This window comes from Oratosquilla oratoria, chromosome 9, assembly GCF_046742065.1.
Source record: "Oratosquilla oratoria isolate Oo_2021 chromosome 9, ASM4674206v1, whole genome shotgun sequence".
In the NCBI taxonomy this organism is placed as follows: domain Eukaryota; kingdom Metazoa; phylum Arthropoda; class Malacostraca; order Stomatopoda; family Squillidae; genus Oratosquilla; species Oratosquilla oratoria.
Window position 1 is genome coordinate 6,280,995 of NC_134785.1, and position 19,606 is coordinate 6,300,600.

Sequence of the window (19,606 nt, forward strand, 5' to 3'; positions counted from 1 at the left end):
GCGGAACACCGCTTATTACTTCATCCCATTTTGAGTGCTGGTTTCTTATCACTACTCTCATTTTTCTTTCTTGCAAAAAGTCTTCCATCCAATTTAGTAGTTTTCCCTGTATTCCTCCTTCAGTTTCTAATTTCTTAAGCAACTTCTTATGTGGTACTTTGTCAAAAGCTTTCTTTAGGTCTAGAAATGCACAGTCCGCCCATCCATCTCTTTCTTGTATTATATCTATTAGCCTTGAATAGAAACATATTAAATTGGTGACGCATGATCGTCCTTGTCTGAATCCAAATTGCCTTGGATTTAACACTTTGTTTTTTTCTAAATATTTTACCCATCTACTTTTGATAATTCTTTCACAAATGTTTGCTATTGTACTAGTTAGAGAGACTGGTCTATAGTTGGTAGGGTCTTCTTTATTTCCTCCTTTATATATAGGTACTATATTTGCTTTTTTCCAATCTTCTGGAACTTTTCCTTCTTTCAAGGAACTATTTAGTATGCTATGTATTTTGTCTGCCAGTTCATTCCTGCATTCTTTCAGTATCCAGTTTGCTATTTCATCTGGTCCATGCGATTTTCTGACATCAAGATTACTCAAGTGTGTCAATATTTCATTCTTTGTTACTTCTATTTCTTCCATAGGGGGGGCTTTCTCTTTCCATTCGTTCTCTTCAGGTTGTATGTTCTCCCTTGTAAACACTGATTTAAAATGTTTGTTCATAATTTCCGCCATTTCCATTTCCTCAGTGTATTCAACTCCTCCTTGTCTTAATTTCTCCAAGTCTTGTTTGTTTTTCAGTTTATTGTTTACAAATCTGTAGAATAGTTTTGGTTGATCTTTACACTTTTCTATGATATCTTTTTCATATTTTCTCTTTTCCTCTCTGCACGTTTGTACATATTCATTTCTATAACAGGTATATATTTTCCATTTTTCAGGTCTTCTGTCTTTTTTTCCATCTGGTCCAGGCTTTGTCTCTTTTGTCCTTTAACTCCCTAGAACTTTTGTGGTACCAGCATTTTACATATTCTTTTTCTTGTTTTTGTCTTGGGACATACTTTTCCACTCCTTTTTTGTAAATTTTTGTCAAAATATTCCATTTCTCTTCTACTGTTGTTTCTTCTTTGTATATTTCTTCCCAGTTTTCCTTTTGAAAGAATTCTCTTATTTTATCAAATTTTGTTTTTTCATACATCATTCTTCCTTTTCTATATTGTTCATTTCTTTTCATATATTTTTCTTCATTAAGTTCCAGTTCAATCAATATGTGGTCACTTTTACTTATTGGTGTTTTATATTCAATCTTGTCCACTATTCTAGGTTCAGATGTAATTATTAGGTCTAGTCTCGATGGCTCTTCTTCATTTCTATACCTAGTGTTCTCCTGTATCCATTGTGTCATTGTATGGTCAGTAACCATCTCAAGTAGAGCGTTTCCCCATGAGCCGTCTCCACCCTTTACTGTCATTTCTTCCCAGCAGATTTCTTTGCAATTAAAGTCGCCCATCATAACTATTCTTCCATTATCTTGTTTAATGCTATCTTTGTGTCCTCTAACATACTTTTATGTTCACTCTCTTCCCATGAGGCTGTTTTCGGGGGCACATAATTTATCACAAACTTTCTGCTCTTCTTATCTCTGTCTTCTACTTCCATCATTATCATCTCTACTGTATTCTTTCCATATGTGACACACTTCACGTTTATATCCTTCTTAGTCAGGAACATAACTCCACCCCCTTCCTTTTTCACTCTGTTTCTAATCCAATAATTATATGCATCATGTCCTACACTGTTGGGTGGTAGTGGACCTTTTAATTTTGTTTCTACAATTCCCATTATGTCTGGTTCTTTTTCCTTCAAATAATCATTCAGCTCATTCAATCCTGTTATTAATCCATCTATATTTGTGTAAGACACTCTTAGTTTTCTGCCACTTCCATTGTGTTCTCTGTTTCCCTTTTATTATTCTCTTGTATGTCGACTTTCTTTAGTTTCATATTCACTACTCTCCAATAGAATCTCTCTTTTTCTGACTCCGTTCTTATCTCGTTTTTTCTCTTAGCTTCAAGTCTTTTCTGTTTTTCTTCCTCTCTTTCCTCTTTATTCATTTCTCTTTTTATCCATACCTTTTTATATTGTTCACTTGTTGCTAGTTTCCCTGTTTTGGATAAGATATTCTCAGCCGTAGTTTGTGACCTGAATTTAATCTTAATTGGTCTGGTCTTGTCTGTACTATATTTCCCGAGCCTGAATTTCTCTTCGATTTGTTTCATTATTTCTGGTTCATCTTCCTGAACTAATTCAAGTAAATTTCTTACTTTTTCATTTTCCTCTTTGATTCTTGTGGTTCTATCTGGGTTATGTTTCTCTTCCATTCCTAATATAATTATACATTTCTTTCTGTCTGCTAAGTCTCTTACTATATTCTCCTTCTGTCTCATTACTTTAATAACTGAGTCTTCAGTTTGTTCATTCATTTGCTGTCTGATTATGTCAGTGAATGCAACTTTGCTATTTTCTTGGATTTTTTCCCAACCCTCCTTGTTCTCCTTATTATTCTCCTTTAAGACTTTATTCTCTTCTTTTACTTCTTTTAACTGTTTTTAATTCTTCAATTTCCTTAGTTAAGTTTTTGTTCGCCTTCTCTAGTTCTTCCAATTTTTCAACTCTCTGCACAATGTTTTTAACGTGACCGAACTTAAATTCCCAGTGCTCGACCATCTTATCGAGTTTCTCTTCTAGTCTTGTTAATCGGGGGGGGGGGGGTATGTGTCCCCCCCCCACCCTCTTTAAATCCCTCTCATCATCTACTGTATTGCTCTTATCTATACTTCTAATCTTTACATTTTTGTTAGACATTTCATCATCGCTAAATTGGTCCGGCCCTCGTTTGTTTAGATTTCGTCTGCCTGCCTGGGCCAAGTCCTCACCTTCCTCATTTCCTTCCGTTTCCCTCAGTAATCCCTCCCCTTCTCCTTTTTCCTTACTTTCCCTACACCACGAGCAATTTCCCCCCCACCCTGCAAATACAATAGGTACTTCCTTTGCTTTGGGATCCACGAAATTTCACTTTTTCTTCAGAACGTCGTCTATGCCGTCCGTTCGTTGAAGTGTGTGTGTGTGTGTATGGGAGGGGGCTCTGCCACCCATTTGTTACGCCCCTTGATTTTTTTTTTATGCGAGAGTGAACTAGTCTCGTTGGCAGTGCGGAAATTAGGAGGGCATACGTAGGTAGGTTTATGTACATAATTATTAACTTACTTCTTTTTCAATGTTCAATCTACTTATCACCTTCAATCTCCCTCTTTATTGTAAATTCCTGTACACTCATGAAAACGTTTACTGTGATGTCCATTAATTTTGGATTCATCCTTAGCATATTCCTAACCCTGCCCTTGGGTGATGAATACAAAAATAACAGACTAATGTGGGGTTAATTTTTTCCTAAACAGCAAGTAATGGAAGAATTAGATAAGAATTTTTTTAAACATATCAGTGGAAGAGGATGAATTCCATCTGGTTGCTGAAGAACAGTACCTAGGGTGGCCAGACGTCCTCCTTTATGCCGGACAGTCCTACTTTTAAGCACTTTGTCCTCCATCCGGCGCAACCTCACGCCGGACGTGCATTTGTCCTCCTTTCTCGGGGTGTGACAAAAATGAATAAATTAATTAATATGTAAATAAATAAATGAATAAAGAATAAATAAATAACCATAGGTATTCACTAATGCAGTACAATTAAATTATGTGGGAGTACCCAGGCCAAAGTCAACGTTGAAACTCAGCAGCCGAGGTAGACAGGAACTGCACAGGACCAATGTTGTGCACGTGTGATTGCATAATTCACATCTCATACAATGGGCTGCAGTCCTGAGGTGGCCACGGTGCAGTGTGGTTTGGCAATTAATTTATGAGATTAAGGAGTCTGAAAATGCCTAAAAGAAAGACTTTGTTTAACTCTGACTGAGCCAAAGAGTTTGGCAATCAAGGTGGGGATACAACTAGGTTTTGTTTGTGTTGTAACTTAGTAAGAAATACAGGTATTTGTTTTTGTCGGTTTCATTAGAAGTGAAAAATATTATTCACTTGCAGTTTTTTATTATCTATATATATATATATATATATATGTATATATATATGTATATATACATATATATATATATGTATATATGTATATATATATATATATATATATATATATATATATATATGTATTATATGTATATATATTATATATATATATATATATATATATATATATATATATATATATATTACTGTATATTATAATCATCGATATGCAGTGTCCTCCTTTTTGGAAATTTGGAAATGGCCACCCTAAGTACAACCCTGATGTAAAACACCTACTCCGCTGTATACGTCCCCATATAATAATGACGTCAGACCAAATCTTTCGTAATAAAACTAATAAACCTCAACCATCACACCACAACATTCCACCCCGCCCACCATCCTTATTTCCTTCACAAAAGGACTTTACCGAATTATAAACACTCTCAACTAACGAAATCAAGATTTTGAATACAACAGAATCTCAAGACTGTTGATTGAATAAATGTATTGGTAAAATGCAGTCTATTAACAACAGCAGCAATATTGGAGCTATGCCAACAGGAACACCAATGCATGAAGCAAATGCAGCGCCAGTGCACACTGCGTCAGTCTCAACTTTCGGCTCTCTCTCGGTCAAGGTTCTAGCGCAGGTGGCATTTAGGACAGTACTTTCAGAACATTTTCTCAGACTGTAGCGAACGCTATCTACCACTAGAAACTAGTGTTATTAATTGCACTAACTGTACTTTTGTAAATTATTGTTAGAAGTGACAGGTAAATCGGTAAACCAACGAAAAAAAACAGGTAAAATTCTTACTTTTGATGAAATAGAAGTTGAAGAATAAATACCTCTTGGTGGGGAAGAGAATACACTAAAAAATTAAAGCGTACTGCATGCAACGGTTTCCATTCAACCACGAAAAGACTCAACATACAAGTAACGTAGGTGCTGTTTAAAAGATCCCTTGTAGTAAAGTAGCAGCAGTAGTTCCTCCTATAAAAAGATGTCGCTCGGAAACGGTAAAGAACAGGAAGAAAAAATGGCAACTGACTCGATCCCGTTCGATAAAAAAACAAAACAAAAAAAAAACACGGTGTACTCTGGTGTATTACCTCAGTATAGCCTGCGTAAAAGGAATTAAAATTTAAGTAAGTAATTTTATTTGGCATTGAATCAATATACATGAAGTGCAGGTAAAGAGAAGAACACATAGTTCAAAATAACAATTACAATTGCCGAGGATAACACAAAAAACATGTAAGCTTATTTCCATTGTGGTCCAGTCTGTTTCCATTAACCACATATGTTTGTGTTGGCTTGGATTACATTTTCATTCAATTTATTGTACAAGATGAAATGTGGCGGTTCCTATTCTTATGCGCAGCGGAGTGTAAAGGCTCGATACGAAGAATACGCAAGTTGTACAATACTTGGTAGACCGGTGGCTGAGCGCAGAGAGAGAACATAATGGTAGTGAGTGCGTGCAAGCGACTACTACAAACTCTTGTAGTATACTCTTAATGGCTCACATTCAGTCATGGTAAGGCGATTATAAGTACATGGAACTTCAAAAAGCGCAGGGAATTTGTTATTGTTAATTAATAACAATTCCAGATAATGGCAGTGCTAGGTTATGTTCCTGAATATCTCGGTGTTTTGTAAAAGTGACAGTTACGTGACAGCTAGTCTTCCGGTTTGTGGACGTTTGTCATGATGCAACCTAGTAGTCAAGGATAAAAAGATAAATACTAAGAAAATAGAATACACATATTTCTAGGTACAAATTACTTAGTGTATTTGAGATTTAGAATTTCCACGGATTTAGGGTTACGTGAATTGAGTGCTTGGATGTAAACAGAGTAGACTTAAGACTAGCAGTCTAGCAGGTAAGGCAGTACTGTGCAGCGCTAATATTTCAACTAAGTAATCGAATGTTGATCGCAAAAATATGGAGTTTGTAGTGTCATTTAAGATCTGTATTCTATAATTCTGGTTTACATCATATAAGGGTCAGGATATGGTCCTACGGACATAGTTAACGGTATATTAACGCTGTTGTTTATGAAGTGGAATGAAAAATTAGGGTATTGTACAGGTGCTAGTCGAGAGAAGCTGGCGGATTGACAGTACAATTTGTTCTGTAATATCATATATGTTATATACTCGGGTCAGACTGGGCTGTAACGAGGTACAGGGAAATACAGGGTTTAGGAAATAAATCGCCTTCTCTAATTATATATATATAAATGTTTATAAATGTCGAGTAAATGGGAAAATGTTATTTTTGGGTGGTGATAACCTAGATTTATCATCGCTCACGTTACCAAACTGACGTAACTTGACGTAATATAACCTAACGTAACCTAACCAGGGAAACACTACATTGAAGAAATGTCTTCGCTTTCTCCGTGAAGGCAAGGTACGCGCGAGCGACAAACTTGCGGGTTAGATGATATAGATAGTATTTAGAATATGGCCAGGAAATTTGTAAATTTCCTATATCTTCACATGTTTGAGGTAGCCCCCATGTTTTTAAAGGAAATGGCTGGTGTCGTAGTTATTGTAACAACGTTCAGAAATTTCGGACAATTTATGGATTCACCCAACCATAGAACTTTATATCTGGCTCATGCGATTTTAGTGATAAATGTTGTGATATGAACGATGGTGTACTTCATTTCCTGCGCAATTGCGTAGCTTTTAAGATATTAATCCACCTCGAGCTGGATCAATCGACAATAATTGGTCGATAATTGTAAGGGAAAATGGCGCCATTTCACAAAGAAACTTAGTAGTGATAAAAAATTTATACATCGGAAGGGAAAATAATTTGCACATTAAAATTGCTATGAGCTTTTTCTAAATTATAAATTTGTTATGATTGTTATCTGAATTTTTTAACTGCGTCAAGATTGATGTACAATTTTTTATTAATAAAAAATCAATGACCGTTGTTATTAGTTTCCAACGATAATGTGGAATTAATCTCTCTCTCTCTCTCTCTCTCTCTCTCTCTCTCTCTCTCTCTCTCTCTCTCTCTCTCTCTCTCTCTCTCTCTCTCTCTCTCTCTCTCTCTATATATATATATATGTATATATATATATATATATATATATATATATATATATATATATATATATATATATATATATATAAACTGAGTGATTAGCATCATAAACAATAATTACCAAGGTCCTGCCCCAGTTCCCATTGATGTATTTGTTAGGTCACACAATTCTCAAAATGCCTACACTAGATATAAAGGGGTTGGGTGCTTTATAGCGCCCCCCCCAGACTCAGAATTTTACCAGTTTTTCTGGCCTGGGTTATTCTGTGTTGGTTTTAAATCTATGGTGATTTGAATGTAGGCTTATAAGTGGTTTTAATATTCTCTTAGGATGGATTTTTAGTTTGTGTTTTTTCGAATTCTTTTAAGGTCTTCTGTCAGCTAGACAACCAAAGATTGGGTACGAGTGTTGTTGGACTACTTAAATGTAGGTATATATAGCCTAGGGGATGCCAAAGCTAAAAAGAAATAGTGAAGAATTTGATCTATGCATTCATGTAGTCTGTGAAGTAGCTAGGTCTTAGACATTTATCAATGCAGTTTTGTTAGTGCACTGGTAGAAGGGTTTTCATTTAGTATAGTAAATGTTCTTTCAGTCATTTCAGACTCAGCAGTTGCAAACTTCATTGAAAGATGTGTATTTTCATTGCAGATGAAAGACACAAAGACATCCAGTACCTTAGGAGAAAAAGATGCACTGATCTCTGAAGCTCAGTCTCTTTTGCCGGATTATAGAGTGTTGCTATATGTTCCAAATGTTATTGGTAAGTTTGGTGAGCCCATAATTCCTGTTTGTTTACTGTATATAGGTTGGCGAAGAAAACTGAAAATAAAATGCGATTAAAAGAAAGTAAATTGTATTTGTTGGATGATTTGGCTGATTGAATGTCCTTGGGTTTTCCTCAGTTCAGGTATTTTATAGAAGGTTTAGTTTGTATGGCAAATAACCATCCCAAAATTATCTGAACACATTATTAAGGTATATAACTAAAGTTATGATTTAATGTCTCAAGATAGATGTGGCTAACACAACAAATAATGATAAGAGACAAACATTTTATTTACAAAGGGTTTGTGTTTACTTATTTTTCTTCTTTCAGGCTATGTCCGTCTTCTTCTTCTTATTGTAGCTTTCATACCATATATCTCTCCACCATATATGGTTATTATTTATTCTGTTTCAATTATCCTTGATGGCTTTGATGGATGGGCAGCAAGGAAATGGAATCAATGTTCACCTTTCGGTGCTTGGGTAAGTCAGTAAAACTAATGCCATTGCTTGCATACATTATATTGCATTTATCTCTTGAAATCAGAGCCCATAATACTACTGACTGAAGGACATGGACACAAAAGGAAAGAAAGTATTTGTCCATTTTCTAAACCTTGTACAGTATACTTTGTCATTTAAGAATAGCTCACAGGACAATTTTTCACCCTACCAACACAGTATACTATTCACAATTCTGTTCAGTTGTTGCCTCAAGAAGCTTCACTAAGTGGAAAACCCACAATGGCTGGCAATAGTCCTCAGAACCTTCCACAAATCTCTGGTAAAAAAGTTCGTTTTATGTCACCAACTGAAAGTGGTAGGGGAAGGAGAGCAATTGCTGGCTGTCAGCTGTGTGTGTAAGAAAGTGTAAGAAATATAGTTGAAGTTGGTAGAGAGATCTTGGACCCAGTTAAGAGACTTGAGTGGCAGCCCTACAGAGCTGCACCTCTTGATGGAGGTGAGGGTATTGATTGTGTTTTTCTATACTTGTAGTACTGATGATGTAGTTATATAAAAGTGCTTTGTTTTAAGCTTTTGTCCAAGTGGAGACTCTTGTATACTCGCAGACTTCTTAAACACTGTATTTGCTTTCATCATTTCTCTTCCAATACACATTTTGAACAAATCTGCATTTATTCATACAGCTTAGTATTTCAATATATTGTGGACTTTGTTTTGTGGAGTTGGTTATTTTGAATTTGCATATGAATAACTTAATCTTTTTTCTTATTTCTTTAGATGGATATTCTCATTGACAACGCTGGCAGAGGTTTGTTGTGGACAAAAGTACACTATGTAAGTTTTTTTAAGATCTCCTTTTTAACAAATGTGTTTTCACTACTCTCAGAAGTAATAAAATTCAGATTTTCATGCATGTTTTCAGTACCTGGCCTATTTCTTTTCTGGATCTGAAGGTACATAAGCAAATTAAAATAAAGAAACTAGTAAGTTTATTAATGGCTTTTAATACTTTGGTAAACTGCTGTGGAACCTCATCTACTTAGTCTATGCCTATAAAGTATTTTTTCTTGCCTTGTACATTGATATTACAAGTTGATTTTGTGTTATAGATTTTATACAGTATAGAATGCCTTTTCTCACTAATAAGGGGGGTTGCCAAGTAAAACCATGCATCCATCCAAAACCCAGTTATTCCCCCTTCTATCTTAGCACTCCATCCCCTGCCACACTGCTTGGATCAAAGGCAGTGCAGGGAGACATAGTGCCTCCACAGCAGGGCCTAATAACTGGAGCTGGTTTATCCCACACCATTTCATTATATGGCAACCCAGTCCCCTCATTCACTCAAAATATATATAGACCATATTGTTATTTTATTCATTTACAGTCTGTCCCAATTCATGCCAAACTTTAAAACTGTATCTTCCTTGCTCAAGGACATTCCTCTTGCATCCCATACCATCTTTACACCATCCATTCACCACCTTGCTTTTCTGTTCTGGTCCCTTCCATCCACTTCTTCTTTCTTCATTCACTCTTTACATATGATCTACCCTATCCATCATCTTTTTCCACCCTTGTTCTCTGTCTCACCACTACCTTTCTCACTCCATCTCTCCTTGTAACATCTACCATACTTCTCAAGCACTTCATGTCAAACATGTTTAGGGATTATAAATCTTGATTTTATTAAATGGTTTCAGCTCTGCTTTTTAGTGTCCGTGATTGAGTGGACAACTCACATATGTAACCACAACCATGGGGCCCATTGGAAGACCATTGTCAAAAACAAACGTATTGTGCCACCATTAATAGCAAAGATCCTTTCAAATAGTGAGTACATTTCTATTTATTTTTTTCCTTTTTCTCTACTTTTTCTCAAGAAGTATTAACACGATTAGCCTTGTGATAAGCTTTACTAATTTTCTTCAATCCCAGAAAGGACATAATTAAGACAAAAAAAATTCTTATTCTTTTGAAGGCCCTTTCATCCTAAGACTGCTTATTAATTGAAAAATGTTATTTGGCATTAGCCAGAACAATTAATATGTTGTTCCTTCTTCTCTTTTACACAAAACCTTTGGTCCTCTGAAAAACAGCCATAGCCACTGAAGACACTCATTGAATACAACTAATGGGAAAGAGAAATATCTATAACAACAATATACTACTTAAATATATACAACAACTTACTACTTATTCCTCACATCATGTCTATACAAAAACATACACATGCTCAGATCACAAAAATTAAATTGCAAAATCACAAAACTCTCAGATCTTCAAGACTGATTAACAAATGCCATCCACTTGATTCACCCAGATATCAATCCAACTAAGAAATCCCACCCAGGAGCCTTGGGTTTCTTGTAATAAAGAGCTGGAGCAATGGATTGATTATTTGATTATCTCATCCATTTATATGCTGAGCAACCTTGGTGACACAACTCTGGCACAGCCCCACTTTCACCTTGATGTGCACAAACACACATGGACATGTATACATAGCATACTAAACAGTTCCTTGAAAGAAGGAAAAGTTCCAGAAGATTGGAAAAAAGCAAATATAGTACCTATATATAAAGGAGGAAATAAAGAAGAACCTACAAACTATAGATCAGTCTCTCTAACAAGTACAATAGCAAAAATTTGTGAAAGAATGATCAAAAGTAGATGGGTAAAATATTTAGAAAAAAACAAAGTGTTAAATCCAAGGCAATTTGGATTCAGACAAGGACGATCATGCGTCACCAATTTAATATGTTTCTATTCAAGGCTAATAGATATAATACAAGAAAGAGATGGATGGGCAGACTGTGCATTTCTAGACCTAAAGAAAGCTTTTGACAAAGTACCACATAAGAAGTTGCTTAAGAAATTAGAAACTGAAGGAGGAATACAGGGAAAACTACTAAATTGGATGGAAGACTTTTTGCAAGAAAGAAAAATGAGAGTAGTGATAAGAAACCAGCACTCAAAATGGGATGAAGTAATAAGCGGTGTTCCGCAGGGAACAGTACTGGCCCCAATAATGTTTGCTATATATATTAATGATATGGATGAAGGAATAGAAAGCTATATGAGCTTCTTTGCAGATGATGCAAAACTACTGAAAAGAGTGGAAACTGAAGAAGATTGTGAATCACTACAGAGAGATCTAAATATAGTACAGGAATGGAGTAGGAAGTGGGAGATGGAGTTCAATACAAAAAAGTGTAGTATAATGGAATTTGGAAAAAGCAAAAACAGAATAATAGGAGCATATAAATTGGGAGAAGAAGGAATAAAAAAAGTAGAAAATGAGAAGGACCTGGGAGTCATTGTTATGAATAATATGTCACCTGAGAAACATATAAATAAGATTTTTGGAGAAACTTATAATTTAATAAGAACAATCAAAGTTGCATTTACATACCTAGATGAAGAAATGGTGAAGAAAATCCTAATCACCCTGATAAGACCAAGATTGGAATATGCAGCAACGATATGGTCACCAAGTACAAAAAAATGTATAAAAAAACTTGAAAGAATACAAAGAGCAATTACAAAATTGGCACCAACGCTCTCAAAACTATCATATGAAGAGAGACTAGAAAAACTTGAACTACAGACACTAGAGCAAAGAAGAGAGAGAGGAGATTTGATAGCTATTTACAGAATCATGAAAGGCATAGAAATTACTGATAGAGAGAATCTGATAAAATGGGATAACAGAAATACAAGAGGACACGGAAAGAAAATAAAAAAAGACAGCTATAGAAGAGACTTGAAAAAGAACAGCTTTCCTCACAGAGTAATAAACAGTTGGAACAAGTTAGATGAAAAAGTGGTGTGTGCAAAAACAATACATGAATTTAAAAATAGTTTAGATAAAATGAGATATGAAGACGGGACCCCACGAGCATAGCTCCCCTTCCCGTAAAATACAACTAGGTAAATACAACTAGGTAAATACATGCACTGTATAATTAATTAATATATCTATTAATTGTTTAGACTTCAGAAACCCATATGGTGTGCTGGCAATTGGTGGACTGAATGTTCTTCCCCTCTGGTGCATTGGCCTGAAGTATGAAATTTTCAGAACACATTTGTACTTCTTGCCAGTCTATACTCCTGAAATTGGTTAGTAGATGCAGGCTTCTTTGTAGTACTTGTATATACAAAGATCTTAAATCTCTTTGTAAGTAGGGGTGGCCAAGTTAACTCATTTTTTGCCTCTACTCTTTGTGGAAGAAAAATAAGAAAAAAAGGAGGGGTTTCTAGTTCCTTCATGCAACATTAATTTGCTTCTTGAAATGCTAGGAATCGTGGTGGCTCTTGTCTCTTGCCACAGGGTGCTGAAGGAAAATGAAAAGGTGGTGTCAAAGGGGTGGTAAAGGAGAGATTGAAGGAAGTTAACCAGGAAGGAGAGATATTAGAATTTAAAAGTGCCTTGGCATTCCTCTTTCAAGTGGAAATTAGTCTTCAATCATAAGAAAAATATTAATTGATTTTGGTCTGTAGGGGTGTCACTATCTATTTATATACAAAAAGGCTTCATCCCTCTAATGAAGAAAGTAACCAACCAAAGCATGCATTGATCCCATTTGTTTTCCCTTTTATCTTAGCTCCTTGTTGATGAAGGGAGTAAGCATTCCCAAGTCAAGAAGTATCACTAAAATCTCCAAAAATCTTGGTCACACAAAACTTATGCAGTTAATGGGTTATGCCACTTGTGATAGATGGTATTGATTGCCAAGAGCAGTATCTTTTTTTACACTGGCAGTAGTAACATGGTGGATAATATTATGAATATAATGCACAGGTGATGTTCATATAATAAGAGTAATCTTTTGAAAAGGGTATATTTGACTAATGTACTGTAATACTCATTGTTTCATATTTTCCAGGGTTACTTGTATTTGGCTTTGGTCGAATCTTGTGCCTTTTAGCTGAAATTTGGTGTATCAAGGAGCATGTTAAAGGTCTTCTTATCAACTCGTCTAAGTATTAATCAACCTTGTACTCCATATAGAATCTCTGTAGGGACCAGTGATGGGTAACTGTGTATAGTGATACTGCAAGGTGGACAGTAAAGCTGCTCATTTTCAAAACCCCATCAACCCCCTCACCTATATCAGGAGGTGTAGCCCTGAGGGTTGACACTAAGTCTCCAGACTAGGCCCAAGATTTCTATCTCTCTCTATCAACTTCAACTGTATTTCAAGCACTGTTTCATACATGGAGTGCTGACAGTCCACGACTGCTCTCTTCTTCCTACTACTTTCAGCCAGTGACATAGAAACAGTCCTACACTGATACAACACAGACAACAGTCCAAAGATTTTTCCCAGAGATTTGTGGGAGGTTCTGAGGACCATTGCCAGCCACTGTGGGGATGTTTTCCACTTAATGAAACTTGAGGCAACAGTTTTTGATGCTTTGTAATTTTCATTAATGTAAATATAATTATATTTAGTGACTTGAGTTTAACTGACTGGAAACTCACAGCCCCACAGTTGTTGGCAGTAGTCTTTCGGACTTCTCATAGATCTCTCTGTGAAGCAACTTTGAACTGCTGTCTTTGTTATATTAATGTGAGTCTGTTTCTGTATCATTTACTAAAAGAAGTAGCAGCGGAGAAGTCGCCAGTTGTCAGTTCTCCATATGTGAAAAGATGGAAGAAATACAGTGAAAATTGATTGCGTAAGATCTTGGGGCCAGTCTGGAGACAGTACCATAACCCTCCAAATGGAGATGAAGTGGTTGATAGGTATTGAAAAAAAGGTCAGTAAGGAGAAAATTCTCTTTGCTGCCCATCTTGCAGGATCACCACACTCATGTACCCATTACTGATCCAAACATATATATATATATATATATATATATATATATATATATATATATATATATATATATATATATATATATATATATATATATATATATATAGTTTTATTGCTATGGACAATTAATCTGTAGCCTCAGTTCTTCCTTGAAGGAGACTTACAGTCTCAGTGTATCTAGCCATAGCCACAGGGTTGGCTGATAAATCACTTAGTGAAAAAACTTTGTGAAGTGTAAGTGTTTGGTAGTGTAAAATGATATAATCTCTGTTAATTTAGATGTATATGGAATTGGAGCTGTGCTCATGAGGTCTTGTCTCTTTGCCTCCATTTATCAAATCTCAGTTATTTCATTATTGTTACAACCTTTACAAATAAGTTTGCAAAGCTACTTATTCCATTCATTGTATCATTAATATAGAGTAGGAATATTACAGGTGCCAAAATCGAGCCCTGTGGTACCCCAATAGTCACTTCTCTCTAGTCTGATTTTTCATTTCTCATTACTGCTGTCATATGTCTATTATTTATAAATACTTTCAACCATTCCAGCAGACTCCCTTTAAGAGCTCCTATGTTATGTAACCTCCATATTAATCTACTGCTCAGTACCTTGTTGAAAACTTTTCCCAAATCCAGGTATACACAATCCATCCAAATCTCTCTTGTGCAGTGCAACCACTCATGAATGAAAATTGCTGGTTGGTTACACAAGGCTTTTGTTTTCTAAATATGTATTGATTGTCAACCAAAGTTCCTATCTCCTCCAAGCATTTCATCTATCTTTTACAATTTTTTCACATATTTTGACTATTGCACTGGTTAAGGATACTGGTCTATAATCTAGCACTACCTCCATGGTTCTTCCTCTGAATATTGATATCACCTTTGCAGATTTCTAGTCCAGTGGCACCTTCCCATCTATTAGAGAACATGTAGTCAGTTGTTCTCTATGCTTTGAGTATCCAATTTGAGATCCCATCTTGCTGTGAGGCTTTTTTCACTTCTAATTTCTTTAGTAGTTTAAGCACTTCATATTTCTACTGTTATTTGTTTACAACACCTTCCTTATCTTTGCCCTTTTCTCCTTCAAACTCCTCTTTCATACTGTTTACAGATTGGGAGCTTTTATTTATCACTTCAGTTTCTATATTTCTTCATATACTACCCCTTCATCTTTCACCTTGGATATTCCTTTTCTGTGCTTCAGCTTACCACTCAAGTCTGAAGACCAGCTTAGGTTAATTCTTGCACTAATCAAGTACATTCTTCTCAAGGTTCTTTTCCTTGACTCTTCTTATTCTTGTATGTTCATTTCTGGCTAATTTAACTTCTTTTATGTGATCAATGTGATAACTGAATCGTGTCTGTTTCCAAGCTAATTTTGTGTTTGTTTTAGCAATATTTTAGTGTTGACCTGGATATCAAAAGGTTGTTGTTGCTCTTGTGTTGTGAATGTTTTCGCTGGGGTTATTTGATTTAATATGGAGTTTTTTGATCTTAAAAGTAGTGTTTGTTTAGTAATTTGGATATGTATGTGTTTCTGTAAATGTGAGGCACAGATGTTATATTTTGGAAGATTTGTAATAGTATACCTCAGAAAGTCCTCTATAAAGAGGCACTGTCCTAGTCCTCTCATAGAGGGATAATTCATGGTATTAAACTGAATCAAACCAAATCACACTGCTGGTGTAAATTTCTTGTTGCATCCTATAGGGTTTGGATATGCAGTGTGGTTTGGTGAGTTGGTTCAAATAAACAATTCAACTTATGCAGAAAGACAAAGTCACACTAAAGTATTTTATTAGAAATGGTAGAGAATGAGTTCATACATACATTGTAGAACTGTGATATGTACAATGGTACCTCGAGTAAAGCTCTTCTTAGCATTCCTGCACATAGAGTATCCCATGTTATCAAATAATAATCAGTCATTCAGATTGTATGTGCATGAATCTATGCAAATCCAAATTAAGCAGATGCAGTGATTCAGTCATGCACAACATCAGTCGACATTGACATTATGTTGTTCAAGTATCATGTCTGTCACTTTTTATATAGTTTCCTGCTGTAAATTAGATTTTTTGTGAGTGCTCAATACACATGTTGAATAAACGAACAATTTCAGTACTTGGTTATCTTTACTTTGATAGTTTGAAGACCTCTATACCAGTGACTAATGACATTACCTGCTTGCATGTGGTAGTCCTGCAAGATGGACAGCAAAGCTGCCCATTTTCAAAATCTGTCAATCTCTTCACCTTCATCACCGGACTGAGCCCAAGATCTCTCTCTATCAACTTCAGCAGTATTTCTTCCACCTTTTCACACATAGATAGCTGACAACTGGCAACAGTTTTTCTCTTCTTACCACTTTCAGCTGGGGACATAGAAACAGCCCCACGCTGATACAACAGTCCAATGTTTCTTCTAACAGAGATCTTTGGAAGGTTCCGAGGAGCATTGCCAGCCACTGTAGGGCTGTGGGTTTTCCACCAAGTGAAACTGAAGGCAACAGTTAATTGGTTCTCAGCTTGTTTGCTTGTAGATACTAAGGTGCTGTACCATATATCTATCTATATGGTTGTCCCTTTTATCTTGGTTCATTGTGAATGAAGGGACATCCTCACCTCCCACTTTCATCCATTGCCTGGTCAGAAGCATTACAGCAAGACAGCATGTATATGGTCATCCGTGATTTACCTAGGACCAATAACAAGTACCTGCAAGTAGTGATTGTGCAAGATTGATGTCAGATAGAATTGTTTCTCTGCTGCATATCTTCCTTCTCTCTCCCCTCCCACCAACTACTTACCTTCTTTCCTTTCTCTGTATTGTGGTCTTGGAACACAAACTGGACTCGTGATTGACAGTTATTACCATTCTGGATGATAGCTGCAGAACTCGTAGTCCAATTTGTGGATGATAATATGACCTCACACACACACTGGGTGGTGATGCTGAGGTTTTTGGCACTGATGTCGAAAGAGGTGACTGTGAAGGCCAATTCTTGACCTGCTTATCCTTCCATAATGGGAAAGTTGGCTCTGGATCAGGTGGATAATAATCCCTGTTGTTGAGCTAATGTCTTTTTAACTGCCAGTCGTCCCATGCTTGGTTGTGAACAGACTCAATATGTCGCCTTGTGATACCTTTTCACTCTATAAAGGACAATCGGAAGCGACGGTTTTAAGATTGGTTGGGGCGATGTTGTGGTTTTGTTCTGCTCTTTATGGCCTTTTTACTGACCTGTATTGCGACGTGCATCAGGTAGTTGCTGATGACGTGACCCACCCATTGTAGCTAATGCTTTGCCAGTTATGTTTCAATTCTGGAGATTTGTGCTGCACGTTACAAGATTTCAGTGTATGGTGATAGGTCGAGGACTCTTTGGAGACATCGAATGTTGAAGGCCTCAAGAACTTGTATGTGTCGTCTGTGGTTGGTCCAGATTTCTGAGCTCGTGGATGAAAGCTTCAGAAATGATATAGCCCAATCCGTGGATAATTAATAATGTGACCTCACACACACACACACACACTTTCGTCGGATGGACGGCAAAGATTGGAGTTCCAAAGGAAAATCAAAATTTACGTGGATCTCAACGTCAAGGAAGTACCTTATTGTATTATAGGGAAGGGGAAAACTCGTGGTGTAGTGGGAAGGTGAGGAAAAAGAAGGGGAGGGATTACTGAGGGAAACGGAAGGAAATGAGGAAGAAGGGGACTTGGTCCAGGCAGGCAGACGCCATATAAACAAACGTCAATTTAGTGACGATGAAGGGACTAACAAAAATGTAAAGATTAGAAATATAGATAAGAGCAGCACAATGGAAGGTTCGGATAATAATTTCCAGGGATTTAGTGAGGAAGGGGGTGATACCAACCTTCCCCGATTAGCAAGACTAGAGGAAAAACTTGAAAAAATGACCGAACATTGGGAGAGTAAGTTTGGTAAAATGGCAGAGAGTGCGCAGAGTTGACAAATCGGAAGAATTAGAGAAGGTGAACAAAAACCTAACTAAAGAAATAGAAGAATTAAAAAGATAGTTAAAAGAAGTAAAAGATGAGAATGAGGAATTAAAGAAGAACAAAGAGAATAAAGAGTCCTTAGCAAAAGAAGCACAGGGTTGGAAAAAATCCAAGAGAACAGTAAAGTTGCATTTACTGACATAATTAAACAGCAAATGAAAGAACAAACTGAAGACTCAGTTATTAAAGTGATGAGACCGAAGGAAAATATAGTAAGAGACTTAGCAGATAAAAAGAAATGTATAATTACATTAGGAATGGAAGAGAAGTATGATCTTAATAGAACCACAAGAATAAAAGAAGGAAAAGAAAAAGTAAACAGTTTACTAGAATTAGTTCAGGAAGATGAACCTGAAATCATGAAACAAATTGAAGAGATGTATAGACTCAGAAAGTATAGTACAGATAAGACCAGACCAATTAAGATTAAATTCATGTCACAAAAGACAGCAGAGAATATCTTGGCAAAAACAGGGAAACTAGCAGCAAGTGAACAATATAAAAAGGTATGGATAAAAAGAGAAATTAATAAAGAGGAAAGAGAGGAGGAAAAAATGAAAAGACAATAAGCTAAGGAAAAAACGAGAACAGAACAGAGAAAAAGAGAAATTCTATTGGAGAGTAGTGAATATGAAAGTAAGGAAATGGGACATACTAGAAAAAACAAAAGGGAAACAGAAAATACAATGGAAGTAGCAGAAAATTAAAAGTGTCTAACACAAATATAGATGGATTAATAACAGGATTGAATGAGCTGAATGATTATCTGAAGGAAAAAGAACCGGACATAATGGGAATTGTAGAAACAGAATTAAAAGGTCCACTACCAACCAACAGTGTAGGACATAATGCACATAATTATTGGATTAGAAACGGAGAGACAAAACAAGGGGGTGGAGTTATGTTCCTGACTAAGAAGGATATAAATGTGAGGTGTGTCATATATGGAAAGAATACAGTAGAGATGATTATGATGGAAGTAGAAGACAGAGATAAGAAGAGCAGAAAGTTTGTAATAAATTATGTGCCTCCAAAAACAGCCTCGTGGGAAGAGAGTGAACATTAAATAAGATAATGGAAGATGGAGGAAGAATAGTTATAATGGGCGACTTTAGTTGCAAAGAAGTCTGCTGGGAAGAGATGACGGTAAAGGGTGGAGATGACTCATGGGGAAATGTTCTACTTGAGATGATTATTGACCATACAATGACACAATGGATACAAGAGAACACTAGGTATAGAAATGAGGAAGAACCATTGAGACTAGACCTAATAATCACATCTGAACCTAAAATTGTGGAAAAGATTGAATATAAGACACCAATAAGTAAAAGTGACCACATATTGATGGAACTGGAACTAAAT

The 19,606-nt window shown here is 36.0% G+C and overlaps 1 protein-coding gene across 9 annotated transcripts in view; it reads left to right on the plus strand.

The window, feature by feature from the left end:
- Positions 1 to 19,606, plus strand: part of Pis (phosphatidylinositol synthase) — a 73,474-nt gene that overhangs the window by 2,265 nt on the left and 51,603 nt on the right. The window contains exons 1-8 of one of the 9 annotated variants that reach the window (XM_076189831.1): positions 5,458 to 5,621; positions 7,518 to 7,575; positions 7,801 to 7,912; positions 8,249 to 8,400; positions 9,160 to 9,216; positions 10,086 to 10,215; positions 12,379 to 12,507; positions 13,275 to 16,340. In XM_076189831.1, coding sequence (XP_076045946.1) covers positions 7,801 to 7,912; positions 8,249 to 8,400; positions 9,160 to 9,216; positions 10,086 to 10,215; positions 12,379 to 12,507; positions 13,275 to 13,378 — 684 coding nt within the window. In that variant the 5' untranslated portion in view covers positions 5,458 to 5,621; positions 7,518 to 7,575 and the 3' untranslated portion in view covers positions 13,379 to 16,340. Of the gene's footprint in view, positions 1 to 5,439; positions 5,622 to 5,729; positions 5,859 to 5,947; positions 5,968 to 5,998; positions 6,123 to 7,517; positions 7,576 to 7,800; positions 7,913 to 8,248; positions 8,401 to 9,159; positions 9,217 to 10,085; positions 10,216 to 12,378; positions 12,508 to 13,274; positions 16,341 to 19,606 lie in introns of those variants that run through there. The other 8 variants (XM_076189837.1, XM_076189830.1, XM_076189834.1 and 5 more) reach the window with 8 other exon arrangements.